The sequence below is a fragment of the Apis mellifera genome, linkage group LG1, assembly GCF_003254395.2.
Source record: "Apis mellifera strain DH4 linkage group LG1, Amel_HAv3.1, whole genome shotgun sequence".
Lineage (NCBI taxonomy): Eukaryota > Metazoa > Arthropoda > Insecta > Hymenoptera > Apidae > Apis > Apis mellifera.
This window is the reverse complement of record NC_037638.1, coordinates 1,670,976-1,683,635: the sequence shown is the minus strand read 5'-3', so window position 1 is coordinate 1,683,635 and position 12,660 is coordinate 1,670,976. Positions and strand designations below refer to the sequence as shown.

The window sequence follows — 12,660 nt, the reverse complement described above, 5'->3', positions numbered from 1 at the left end:
GTCTTTATATGATTTATATGATGTCTCTGATTTAGGTATTTTAACATTATAAGTTTCTTTATAATTTTGCAATGCCTTTTCATATGCTTCTTCTTCTTTAATATTATCCTATTTAAAATAAATATATAGTTTTTATCTGATTTTTTATGTAAAACTGTTATATAATTATATAAAAATATAATAATATTGAAAAAGTAATAAAATTTGTATTTCATATTACCTTTAAAAAATTTTTATATAAAGATAAAAAGATTTGAGTTTGCGTAACATTGTCATGTTTCATATCTACCATAGGAATTTGTATATCTTCGTGAAATTTTCTATAAAAATATATATTTGAAATGTAAACATAAGTTATGTTTATTAATAATAAATATATTTATATGAATTATTTATATGAAAATTAAAATTTTTACTTACGCTCTTATAATATCTTCAGCATAAAATATATCTTGTATTTTTTTCTGTGATGGTTTTCTAGCAAAAACTGGTTCATCTTTTGGAGGAAAGTTTTTATATATGTCATACCATAATGGCAAATTATTTGGATGTATTACATCTGTGCGTGCTAATGCTGTTATTCTAAAATTAATATAAAAATATATTATTTAAAAATTATATAAAAATTATTTAGCAATAGTTTATAATAACTAACTAAAATGTTTTCTATTTTTTCAGAATCGTAAAATAATAAAATTTAAATTTAATTATATTTTAAATAATAGGATTTTGACTTTGTATTTTTAATAATTTTTAATAAAATTTTTTTTTAATTAATTTTTTATTTTAATTGTTTTATATAAATATATAATTGATTATAATTTGTTAAATGAATATATAATATATATAATAATAAATTATCTATCAATAATTTAAAAATATAAATTTTAACCTATTTTATAATAATTTAAATTTTCATAAAATATGTTAAAAGAAATTTTACCTTGTAAAAATTGTTCCAATTCTTTCTGTTCTACTTTGCGCCATATTTTAAAAATAGAATTATAATTTATAAGCTAATTTTATGTATGTAAGTTTCTACTTATTATGAATATATATACATATATATATATATATAATATGTATACTAATAATTAATGCGCATATAAGTATAGGCCTTACGGCTTGTGTTATCTTTTTTTCAGAAATGTTGACTATTTGATATATTCATTTTTATACTTAACCTCAAAAATAGTTTAGTATATAATTTCATGTGTAAAAATTATTATAAAAAGTGACATCGTATATGTGACATCGTAAATAGTGAAATAAGTTTTATAAAATACTAATAAACTCATATACTTAATTGATTTGATTTAAAAAATATGTTGGAAGTAAATGAGAATCAAATTTATGCAATTGGCCATGTCTTAAATGATCAAACTCGACCACTAAAAGAAAGATTTCGTGCTTTATTTACCTTAAAAAATATTGGTGGAACAGAAGCTATTCAACAAATTCATAATTGTTTTAAAGATGAATCAGCTCTATTAAAACATGAACTTGCATATTGTCTTGGTCAAATGCAAGATTCCCGTGCTATACCAATTCTTATTGAAATATTAAAAGATACTACACAAGAACCAATGGTTCGCCATGAAGCAGGTTTTTATCATATATTAGATTAGATATCATATATTTATATTTTTACTATAAATATTTTACTAAAAATATATTTTTTTATAATAGGTGAAGCTTTAGGTGCAATTGGAGATTCAATTGTAATACCTATATTGGAAGAATATAGCAAAGATTGTGTATTAGAAGTTGCAGAAACATGTCAATTGGCATTATCTCGTATACAGTGGTTAAAATCAAATAATAATTCAATTAATTTACAAAAAAGTCCTTATATGTCAGTAGATCCAGCACCACCAACAAATATTACCGATATTAAAAAATTAAAAGAAATTCTTTTAGATGAAAATATTTCTTTGTTTGAAAGATACAGAGCCATGTTCTCCTTGAGAAATATAAATACTCCAGAAAGTATTCTTGCTCTTAGTGAAGGTAAAATAATGATTCATTATTTTTTATAATAGTGATTTCTATAATAATTATATAATATTTATTTATTTTCTTTTTTATCAATGTAATTTATAATTTTAAAAATGTAAAAATTTATTGCACAAATAGGTCTAAAAGTAGGAAGTGCTTTGTTCAAACATGAGATAGCTTTTGTTCTTGGACAACTTCAGAAAGAGATAGCTATCCCACATTTAGAAGCATCCTTAAAAAATACAGAAGAAAATGAAATGGTGCGTCACGAATGTGCAGAAGCATTAGGTTCCATTGCTACTCAAGATTGTTTTGATATTTTAAACAAATATTTAAGTGATAATAAAAGAGTTGTAAGAGAAAGTTGTGTAATTGCATTGGATATGTGCGAATATGAAAATAGTTCAGAATTTCAGTATGCTAATACATTAGGAAAAGTTATGGTCTAAAATTGTATTTTATATTTATTTCTTTGTAAATAAATAAAAGTTTATTCATGAAATAAATTTTTTTTAAAGTCAAATACATAATAAAATTGCTAAATGTCGTATAATTTATTATATATTATATTATAATTATATTAAAATTTATTGATAATATTTTATCTTTTTAGCCAAATTAATTAAATAGAATATTTTTCATTTGATTTATTGATTTTTTTTTGTTTATAAGAATTTTTAAGTTTTGAAAAAAAGGAAATTTTAGCATACAATTAAAATAAGAAAATATGCATATTACAACTGCTTTTTGTATTTTTTTGAAAATTAAGGAATCTTTTAAAGAGATTCGAAGAGGACGAAATTACGATAAAAATGAATCCAAAGTTTGTAACAGGTTAAAAGTGATATTCAGTTGTACAAATATCACGTGTGTCACAAAATATCAAAATATTTCAAGTATTTAAAAATTTTAAAAATGGGAAATTTGCTTACTTATCCATTCCCATATCTCTATAAAAAAAAACAGGAATGGCAGGAAGATAAGTATGTCAAAAGTATTTATGCACTAGATGTCAAAAAAATGAAAGAAATTTGGTCGATTGTAGAGAGGGATAGCATGTATTATGGATTTGCACTATGCACAATGTAATTATAATATTACAATGTAATTTTTGCAAATATAATTATGTACTTATCAATTCATTTCATACAAGCTAAACGAACTCGCAGAATTTTTGAAACTCATCCAGAATACGTGAAATATTTCGAAGATACATCACTTCCATATTTCGTTCAAGAAGCAAAACTTAAAAAAAAATTTAGGAATATATGCGAAATATTGTGTGCTTTATTTATAAATTATGACAATACATCAATGAAAAATGATTTTCTCGGCTACATTGCTATGATTCATAAAGATATGGGATTAACAATTTTTGATTTCGAAGTTTGTTAATTTTTATGTATAAATGCAATAAAAAAAAATTAAATTAATTAAATTTCATTTACAGAATTTCACATCAAATGTATTAGATATGTTAATACAAGAGTTTCCACACCTAATGACAAAAGAATTCATTATCACGCAAAAAATATGTTATAACGATGTATGTAGGTTGTTGGTAAAATTTATAAACAAAAATTCTAGAAAGATAATTGAAATGCAAAATGTATCACATACATCCAAAAAAGTATGCTCTTTTTTTGAAAGATCTTATTATATTATTGTATCATCTTATCTTATTTGTCATATTGTAAAATTAAGGGTGAACTTTGAATAGTGTTTTAAAGGTGAAATAGATCCAATGTCACAGATTCTTCACGGATATCCATTAAGTCATTGGGAATCTAGAAAACGATATTGGATCGATAAGAGAAATTTATGGATGTCATTGGAATCAGATGCGATTAATTTTGATCATTATAATGTACCAAAAGATGACAGGTATTTTAACGAAAAAAAAAGTCGTAAGAAACAATTAAAAAAAAAAATATCGAAGAAAGAGGTAAGTTGGACGCATATGAATTGAATAACACAACGTAAATATTTTAAGCCATTTTATACCATTTTTAATTAACGATAATATGATTTAAAACATAAAATTTAAATTTTTTTAATCTGAATTTCCTTTTATTAAAATTCAACATTTATCTTATTTTATTAACAAAAACTGAATGATTTAATTTTATTCTATTCTAATTATCGTTAAAAAAGATAACTAGCAAAACAAGAAAAAAAAAAAACATATGAGCCAAAATGGTGAGAATCATTTCATAATTATTAATAAATGAAAGCAACTGCTTTTAAATTCAGATTTTCCTCTATGGAAATTATTCAAGAAATAGAATAAATTTTTTTTTACATTTTCCTATTTATTTTATTTATTACATAAATGATATTTTATTATTTTATGTATATTTTATGCAAGGGCAATATCCGAAAGAGACGTATTAGCGTAAATATTTTTTTTTTCTTAGATAAGATATGAATCTAATAATAATGATGATTATGTCAAGAAAACGGCACAAGAAATCTCTTTGGAAGGTATAAATATACTTTTGTATATTTAATAACTTGATTTTTGGTATTTATTTTTATTCTTCCTTTATTATCTATCAATCCAATTGTAAGATAAAATTTTTTTATATTAAAGATGCGATCAAAAAAGTGGTACAATTGACACCAAGAGAACGTAAACGAATGCGTAATAAGCATTAAATAATTTAATGTATTATTTTGGTAAGCCACGCAAATTATATAATTACAATAAAAACGTGTGAAATAATTTTTAAAAATCTTTTCTATCTACCATTTTTATTTTTGTTTTGTTGTTGTTAACATTTTCGTGAAATTTCTTTTTGATCAAATTCATGCACGCGAATACGTTCGAAAACAACGCTTATCTTCTCGGAAAGTTCTTCCCTAGGCAATTCGACAACAATTTGAAAAAAAAAGGGATTTCAACAATATAAAGAGAACCATAGATGAAAATTGAATAAATAGAATGCAAAATCATTTATTGTCTTTCCTTTATTTCTTCTTGTGTCCTTTCAATATTTCCTGAATGTCGTTGAAAGATTTGGACGACGTTTCCGGCAATGCTATGTTCAAGATAATGCCAATTATAAAGTCGACAACGCCGAAGACAAGGAATATCACGTATCCATATTTTTCGCTCAAAAACCGATAAACGTTGTACACGATTATGAACAATATGAATCCAAAAATATTGGAGATCATTGTTGCCCAATTTTTCATGTTTGTCAGGAAAATTTCCGAGGAGACTATATACGGAATTGAGGTTAAACCGTACGAGAAAATAATGAAGTAAATCGCAAGAGCGACCAATGGGATCGTGGAATAACTGCTGATTTTTATCCCTATGTGTTCGGCAAAGAAATAACCACCAATCACGAGAAGGCATAGAACAGTGCCGTACGTCGATATTAGAAGAACAGATTTTCTGCCGAGTTTGTCGACGGTAACCGCGGATAATAAACTTGCAACTAGAAACATCGCGCTTATTACGAGAAGGAGATAATCCTGTTCGAATTGTACGTTGAATTTTCTGATCAAATCGCCGCAGTTGAATAAAATGGCTGCGAATCCTGACAATTGTTGGGCCGCCATCAGTAACAGTAGAAGCGTCAGTGCTTTCCCGTATGGTGAATATTTCGTGAATAATTTTTTGAAGCCATTTTGACCTCTTTCTATCTTTATCAACTCATTTATCTCATTCAACTCTTTGTGGTTCTCCTTCTTGCGTCTTAGCCATACCAAAGTTAACTCCGCGGCGTTTGAATTGTTTTTCGCGTAATAATAATAAGGCGATTCTGGTAACCATGGCATGGTTAGGAGAAATACGGCTATCGATATTAAATTGATAATTGACAGATTCTGGAAAAAAAAAGAAAAATTCATATATTAATGATTACATATCTTTGCGTGTACTTTCGTGTACAAACAAATCTATTTAAATATTACGTCATCTTAAATTTATCGTGAATATGCATAATAGATAAATTTACACGAAGTCGTAAGTTGACTGATACAAGCGAAAACATATATCAATTTCATTTTTTTTTTTTTTTCAGAAAATTGATATCGCTTGCATCACCCGTTTCGCATATAATACGCAATAATACACAACAATCGTTATGTATTCGATATTTTAACGCAATAGCATTCCGATTTCGATGAAAAATTTGAAAAATAAAATTAAATAAAATTAAATAATTCTCACCTGTCTGCTTAAAATTGGTTCAAGACCGAATTCGAACATGATTCCCAGATTAAACATGAATGATAATATGGTGTAACTCGCTCCTCTGATTCTTGGCTCTACCAGTTCTCCTATGTACAATGGGGCCATGGAATACAAGGCGCCGACCGATATACCGGATACCAGTCTCGCCACTAAAATTTCAATCCAAGAATTTGCGAAGTAATTGAGCAACCAACAGACTATGAACGGTACACTGGTCGCGTAGAGGAACCATTTTCTGCCTACGACGTTCAATAATGAACCGGATAAAATTGCTCCAACAATGGCGCCCACCGGTATCGCGTTAATTATCAAAATTCCATCGTTTTCGCTTATACGAAAATTGGAAGAGGTTTCATTTTCCAACTTTGGAACACTGATTATCGGCCAACCGACGGAGATCCCGGCGGAGAATGATGCTAGGCTAACTGGAATGAGAATAATATAATTTTATATATATATAATATAATTTTTATTTCTTTCAATTATAATGATGATCTTTTTTTTTTTTCTTTTTTCCAGATAGAGAAATAGTATTCTAAATAATGAAACTTTATTATTGTATATAAAAAACAAACGAATATTCAAGTTTTTTTTAATATTTATTTTAACTTATTTCATTTCAAATAGTATTCTAAATAATGAAACTTTATTATTGTATATAAAAAACAAACGAATGTTTAAGTTTTTTTTAATATTTATTTTAATTTATTTCACATTTTCTCTGCTCGAAGTTGCACATTGGAATTTTTTTAGCTTTCCACATTTATAAAAAAAATTTTGAAAAAAATCAACGAATATTTCATATTCCTATATTTTAAATCGTATAATCACGAAAATTACAAGTCCTTTATTTAGATGACGAAAGATCCCATTGCACAGTTGATAAAGAAAAGATTTACATTTAAAAATTTCTTTATTGCCAAAAATTTTCTTTCAATTTCGTTTCATGATAAAAAAAAAAAAAATTCATACCTATAAAACTTGATATTAACTGTAAATGAATCTTGCTTTCATTATTGCATTCATTATTAACATTGAAATGTAAGTTCGGTGCTTCAGCCATAGTTGATTTATTCTGTTTATCTTTCCCTATATTTATATCCTTGTCTTTCGTCTCGCTTTTTTCAATATCTTGATTTATTTCCCTGAAAAAGAAAATAATCACGTGAACGCGACGATCGAAGATCCGATTAAATCCGATCGATCGTAAAGCAATGGAGGGGAGAAGGGGGTCAAAAAATTCGAGGAAAATTTTGAAGAAAAAAAAAAAAAAAATATTTCGAGAAACATTTCGAGGAAGGATTAGCGCCTCGCGCTGCATCGTAATCGTTTTCTTCTAATCGCCACGTACGTGAATCGCATGTTGAAAGCGATGTTGCAATTTTCAACCACCTGACAGGTGCGCATTAACCGCTCATTCGTTGGACAAGGAAGACGTTCATTAATCGATGCACGTTTTAGAGGCAGCCGCGCGCGCGAGAGACCTTTAGAGATTTATCGTCTTAAGAATCGTTAAATAGTTTTTTAATACGCATACGTTTCGAAAATTTTGCGACATTACACATCTCGATCCTCTTATTCGTATTATTATTTTATTTCTCCGCGACGTAAACGAGACGTAAAATTTCTCTCTATTTATCTCTCGTCTTTTCTCGTACGGATAGTCCTTTTGGGAGCCTCTTTGTATATCCGATATAGTTCACGATTCGAATGACGTCAACTCGGAGAGAAATTTATCCAGTCAGGATTATACGGACATCGATCACGAAACGTTACGTTTCCCCCCTCCCCATTTCTCTTCTTTTAAGAAGGAAGCTGGAATCAAACTGTTCCATTTAAATCTTACGATTTAACAATTTTTGAATAATATATTATTGCATTATTATCGTTTATCGAAATTCGAAGCAATCTTGTTATTATTAAAAAAGAGAAAAATAGTATGTGCAATGTTAGTGCATTTAATTGAAGAAAAAAAAGGAAAAAATAATTCGTGATATTATAAGAGAATAAAATAATAAGATATAATAAGATGTGTCTTTGAGCCAAGATAAGCACTTCGCATGCAACATCGAAAACTGATTTCAATCGTCAATTAAAAAAAAAAAAAAAAGAAAAGAGAAGATATAGATTGGAGAGCTACGATAAACTAATAATATATTTTCAACAATTACGCGACAATTTATCGCGCAATCACGACATCTATATTTTAACAATCTAAGAGATAATTTTCTCAGATTAATTCTTTTTTTCCGAGCCGCGTCTCGCAGCTCTTATCTCGGATGACGATCCTCAATTTTATCGCGTTTTATGTTTCATGCAATTGATATACAATAAGAAAAAAATTCCTTTCGATCCCCCTCCTCTTCGAAGAAAGGAACGGAAAGAGAGTCGAAAACGGGAAAGGGGGATGCGTTGTAACGAGTTGGCGATAGCCGACGCATCGATGCATCCGCGCAAGGATTGATCGATCGAAATTAACGAGGCTGCCATATCGAGATAACTCGATACGAATTAATTAACCGGATGTCACCCGGGTGGATCGTAAAGCAATTTGGGGAGTTAAAACGAGAGGGTTTGGCCGTTCCATCGCCTGGTTCCATCTCCCCCCTCCCCTTCCCTTTTTTTTAGGTCCAACGATCGAACGATCGAATTCGATTTGAAAGAGAAAATGTATATATATATATATGTATATATTATATGTATACGAGAGTTCAGTGACCAAACGCAGGCGTTAACCAAGTCGAATAATCGGTTAACCGACTTAACCGGTTGGCCGCTGATCGTGTAAAGAGAGGCTTTAATAATTTTAATCATTTAACCGCGTGGCCATTAGCCGGTGGCGGAGGCGTGTTGGCGGAGGGGGTGGATTTAAAATAGCATTAGATAGGCAGTGGCCGTCAGTCGGGCACGAAGAACGAGTAGTCGGCGTCCAACCGTGTCAGCGATTGAGCGAATTGAAAAACGACAGTACGTGGCACGTGACATATCATACAGAATTACGGTAAATTGTGGTGGCTCGATCCGTATCCCGACCGTGTTCGATAACTCGGTTTCATCATGACGTCTCACAGAATTCGCTCTATTTATTATTAAATAAGATCCTCCATTCGTTCTATCTTCTTCTCTTTCTCTTTCTCTTTCTCTTCTTCTTCTTATTCTCCTTTTCTTTCCTTCCTTCCGTTCCGTTCGTTTCTTCTTTCTCTTTCTACTTTTTTTGCACATCTCTCGTCGAGATCCTCTTAAAGATAAAGTGTCACGTGTATATATTATGGTATAATATCGTCAGGCAAGCGTATTCCTTCCACTACAAACATTCCTACCGAATGCTTTTTTTGTTTGCCTTCGGTTCCGTATAGGAGGAGGGGAGGAGGAGAAGGAGGAGGGGAAGGAGACTCATTCCTCGCCTATTTCTGACTTGAAAGAAAGCTCGTTCTTTTTTTTTTTTTTTTTTTTTTTTTTCCCCCCTCCCTTTTCTTTTCTTTCTTTCTTCTCTTTTGCCCAACGACGATACCCAACAGACGCGGAGCGATGGGAACGTTTCTACGTTTCCTCGGGATTTCGTCATCGGACGATAACAGGATCGATCAGGCGACAGGGTTGACCGAGAGGCAGAAGAAATTGGTGCAGAACACGTGGGCAGTCGTCAGGAAGGACGAGGTGGCTTCCGGGATCGCCGTGATGACCGCGTAAGTTTTGCTTTTAAGAGCGGGATGCGTGCGTGTGCGTACGCGTGTGTGTATGCGCGCGCGCGTGTATGTGTACGCGCATGCGCGCGTGTATATTTCTTTTATTATTATTATTATTATCATTATCGTTATTCGAAAAATCGATTGTCGTATCGCGATCGTATCGTAATAAAGGGAAGTCGCTCGAATGGAAACTCTTTTGAAACTCTCTAGTCGTTGTAAACGTTTATTTATCTTTTATTCTTTTATTTTTTGTTTCTTTCTTTCTTTCTTTCTTTTTTTTGTCTCCTTAATCTCGAGAAACACGTTGTCTCTCGAGAACATGAAGTTGCATTATCGATAACCTTCGTCGTAACGATGATGTAAAAAATTGATAATGTAAAAAAATAAGAGAGATAAAATTATTCCTCGTTTGTCATTGCAATTTCATGTCGTTCCTTTTTCTTTCTTTCTTTTTTTTTATTCCCGTTATCTTCAATATCGACACGATTTTTCTCAATTCGCCCTTTCAATCGCGTTTCTACTCGTTCTTCGAATATCTTGAAACCGAAATTTCCTACCACGAATTTTTCTCTCTATTTAAATTCCCCCCCCTATTTTCTTTTCCCCTCGGCGATCGATCGATTCATCCCATCACGTTTTCAACGAATTTTCAGATTCTTTAAAAAATATCCGGAATATCAGCGATACTTTACCGCTTTCATGGACACTCCCTTGAACGAATTGCCGGCTAATAAACGGTTTCAAGCTCATTGTGCCGGCGTAATTACCGCTTTAAATAATGTTATCGATTTCTTGCACGACCCGGGATTAATGGAGGCTAGCCTGATCGGTTTGGTCGAAAGGCATAAAAAACGCGGCCAAACGAAGGAAGAATTCCAGGTACGAGAGTGAAAATTAGAAAATCGAGAGAATCTTATATATATATAATCTAAATGAAAAGACTTTGATCACGGAAGAATTAATATCCTTCGATAACGATTTTTCCTTCTCTCAAATATTCGACGAATATTCGTCGAATATTTCGTTATCGATTTTTGTTTTCTTTTTCTTTGTATCTAGAAATTTGGAAGAAACAAAACTCAAGATATAACAAATATATATATATATATAAAAGATATTAATATAATAACAGGGAAGAAGATTTTTTTGACAACTCTCTCAATTTCTAGAACTTGAAGGAAGTAATGTTGGAAGTTCTTCGCCAAGCGTTGGGGAAGCAATACACGCCGGAAGTGGCCGAGGCGTGGAACAAAACTTTGGACATGATGTTCGGGAAAATATATCAGGTTTTCGCTTCTTGAAGAACGAGACGAGTTTATCCGTTATTATTTCCTCTCTCTCTCTCTCTCTCTCTCTAATTTAGTCGATTAAAAATTGCATCATATATATATATATATAAAATAAATAATTTTACTCGCGATTTACAAATTAAAAATTGAAAGAAACGAATAGAAGAATATTTCGAAAGTTTGATATGGAAATATATATTTTTAAAATGATTTCTGTGAACAATAATAATATTATATATATATGTATATACGAATATAATATTGTTTTACGTTATTTTGTGTACCTTACTGTTGTGTATTTCGCACAACAAATTGATATATATTTTAATTAAAGATACGCAACTATTATTTAAGACAGATTTTCAATTTATTTAAATTATGAGCGAATTTTTAAAAAAAAACTAACTTCTCCTATCTTTCGTTCTTCTTCTTTCTTTCTTTTATTTTTTTTTATCAAAAAAATTCCAAACAAAGCATCTTTGATACTTTATAGAATATTTTCCTCGATTTTTTTGAAATTCAAATTTCAAACTGCAATAATTTGCAAAAAGTGTAATTGTTATTATTTTCTTTTTTTTTTTCGGATCCAGTATGTATGTACGTATTAGAAATGATCGGAGTGGATGATCGAAGGAAGGATCGATCGATCGATAGAATTTAATTGAAACAAGCGATATCGAGAATAATTCGTCGGAAATAATAATAATAATAATAAAGAGCAAAGTGGATCTACGGAAGTAGACGGTGGACGTTTACAGTAGAAAATACTTACTTGATTACTTGATGAGACGAGTATATGTTTCGCGTATAATCAAAAATGCGTTCCATAGTAGAAGGTTCAAGGGTCGTCTAGAATTCTATTAGAAGACTATTCATATTCGAGGTGACCTACTCGGAAACGAAAGCGATATGTAAAAAAAATGTTGTTGCACAATTGTTCGACGGAAACAAAGACGAGAAAAACGATATTCTTCTACGCGTGAAACGCGTGGTTAAGTAAAGTTGATTGAGATTCAAATTCACGAATTTGGAGGAATTTCAACTTAAACAAAAAAAAAAAAAGTTGAGGGGGAGGGAGGAGAAAGAAAAAGAAAAAGAAGAAGAAGAAGAAGAAAAAGAAAAAAATGAAAATTGATAAATTACTCACCTCACAGATGATATTTAAATTGCATACGCGAAGCTCATAATCAGACGTCACAATTTTTTTTCTCTTCTCGATTTGATTCTTACACTCACTGCTTGCTATTTCGATTCGATCATTTTTCTTTTTTCTTTTTCCTTCAAAAATTCAACCGATCAGACAATACATTTACTCACATTAAGGGATGATGAAGTTGTCATCACGATTCCAGCACGATTTGTAACCAAGATTCATACCCGTTGTCTATAATATATAGATTGACATCATAATCGACAATAAAATTATCTTTACCTTTTGTTTAGATAATATTGTTTAGTTGTATGTTTTGTGTCTATC

The 12,660-nt window shown here is 30.1% G+C and overlaps 5 protein-coding genes across 12 annotated transcripts; 3 read left to right on the top strand and 2 right to left on the bottom strand.

Annotated features, from left to right (window-relative positions):
- Window positions 1-1,106, bottom strand: LOC100576088 (28S ribosomal protein S23, mitochondrial; the record flags this gene model as incomplete). Its single annotated transcript, XM_026446259.1, has 4 exons — window positions 944-1,106; window positions 421-582; window positions 221-320; window positions 1-108 (listed from the first exon to the last, which is right to left on the bottom strand). Coding segments are annotated over exons 1-4 (414 nt in total), but the record flags the coding sequence as incomplete, so codon positions are not given.
- A 38-nt stretch (window positions 1,107-1,144) lies between these two features.
- Window positions 1,145-2,503, top strand: LOC410763 (deoxyhypusine hydroxylase). The gene is made up of 3 exons (XM_006558574.3): window positions 1,145-1,605; window positions 1,690-2,010; window positions 2,137-2,503. The coding sequence occupies exons 1-3, from the start codon at window positions 1,326-1,328 to the stop codon at window positions 2,445-2,447; spliced, it is 912 nt and encodes a 303-aa protein (XP_006558637.1). The 5' UTR covers window positions 1,145-1,325; the 3' UTR covers window positions 2,448-2,503.
- Window positions 2,504-2,675: 172 nt separating this feature from the next.
- LOC113219395 lies at window positions 2,676-3,902 on the top strand. The gene is made up of 2 exons (XM_026446050.1): window positions 2,676-3,083; window positions 3,168-3,902. Exons 1-2 carry the CDS (start codon window positions 2,914-2,916, stop codon window positions 3,391-3,393), a joined length of 396 nt encoding a protein of 131 aa, XP_026301835.1. The 5' UTR covers window positions 2,676-2,913; the 3' UTR covers window positions 3,394-3,902.
- A 623-nt stretch (window positions 3,903-4,525) lies between these two features.
- LOC724874 (facilitated trehalose transporter Tret1) lies at window positions 4,526-12,538 on the bottom strand. Of its 4 annotated transcripts, none has more exons than XM_003249306.4 (5): window positions 12,331-12,538; window positions 11,956-12,071; window positions 7,178-7,350; window positions 6,182-6,630; window positions 4,526-5,835 (listed from the first exon to the last, which is right to left on the bottom strand). In XM_003249306.4, the coding sequence occupies exons 2-5, from the start codon at window positions 12,009-12,011 to the stop codon at window positions 4,969-4,971; spliced, it is 1,545 nt and encodes a 514-aa protein (XP_003249354.2). In that variant the 5' UTR covers window positions 12,012-12,071; window positions 12,331-12,538; the 3' UTR covers window positions 4,526-4,968. The 4 variants fall into 4 exon arrangements, with proteins under 4 accessions (XP_003249354.2, XP_026301833.1, XP_006558624.1 ...); XM_026446048.1 differs by having other exon boundaries at window positions 12,501-12,519; XM_006558561.3 differs by lacking the exon at window positions 11,956-12,071.
- Glob1 (globin 1) lies at window positions 9,025-11,536 on the top strand. Of its 5 annotated transcripts, none has more exons than XM_026442989.1 (4): window positions 9,025-9,172; window positions 9,724-9,891; window positions 10,548-10,773; window positions 11,064-11,536. In XM_026442989.1, exons 2-4 carry the CDS (start codon window positions 9,734-9,736, stop codon window positions 11,193-11,195), a joined length of 516 nt encoding a protein of 171 aa, XP_026298774.1. In that variant the 5' UTR covers window positions 9,025-9,172; window positions 9,724-9,733; the 3' UTR covers window positions 11,196-11,536. The 5 variants fall into 5 exon arrangements, with proteins under 5 accessions (XP_026298774.1, XP_026298734.1, XP_026298706.1 ...); XM_026442949.1 differs by having other exon boundaries at window positions 9,050-9,172; window positions 9,562-9,891; XM_026442921.1 differs by having other exon boundaries at window positions 9,069-9,206.
- Window positions 12,539-12,660: the final 122 nt, after the last annotated feature.

Excerpts from the sequence above, each read along its gene's own strand:
- LOC410763 (XM_006558574.3), top strand. The coding sequence starts at position 1,326 with ATGTTGGAAGTAAATGAGAATCAAATTTATGCAATTGGCCATGTCTTA. Across the intron at positions 1,606-1,689 it reads AATGGTTCGCCATGAAGCAG|GTGAAGCTTTAGGTGCAATT; the intron begins GTTTTTATCATA and ends TTTTTATAATAG. Across the intron at positions 2,011-2,136 it reads TATTCTTGCTCTTAGTGAAG|GTCTAAAAGTAGGAAGTGCT; the intron begins GTAAAATAATGA and ends TTGCACAAATAG.
- LOC113219395 (XM_026446050.1), top strand. The coding sequence starts at position 2,914 with ATGGGAAATTTGCTTACTTATCCATTCCCATATCTCTATAAAAAAAAA. Across the intron at positions 3,084-3,167 it reads GGATTTGCACTATGCACAAT|AATTTTTGAAACTCATCCAG; the intron begins GTAATTATAATA and ends ACGAACTCGCAG.
- Glob1 (XM_026442989.1), top strand. The coding sequence starts at position 9,734 with ATGGGAACGTTTCTACGTTTCCTCGGGATTTCGTCATCGGACGATAAC. Across the intron at positions 9,892-10,547 it reads GGGATCGCCGTGATGACCGC|ATTCTTTAAAAAATATCCGG; the intron begins GTAAGTTTTGCT and ends ACGAATTTTCAG. Across the intron at positions 10,774-11,063 it reads AAACGAAGGAAGAATTCCAG|AACTTGAAGGAAGTAATGTT; the intron begins GTACGAGAGTGA and ends CTCAATTTCTAG.
- LOC724874 (XM_003249306.4), bottom strand. The coding sequence starts at position 12,011 with ATGGAACGCATTTTTGATTATACGCGAAACATATACTCGTCTCATCAA. Across the intron at positions 7,351-11,955 it reads TCGTCTCATCAAGTAATCAA|GGAAATAAATCAAGATATTG; the intron begins GTAAGTATTTTC and ends TTTCTTTTTCAG. Across the intron at positions 5,836-6,181 it reads AACCAATTTTAAGCAGACAG|AATCTGTCAATTATCAATTT; the intron begins GTGAGAATTATT and ends TTTTTTTTCCAG.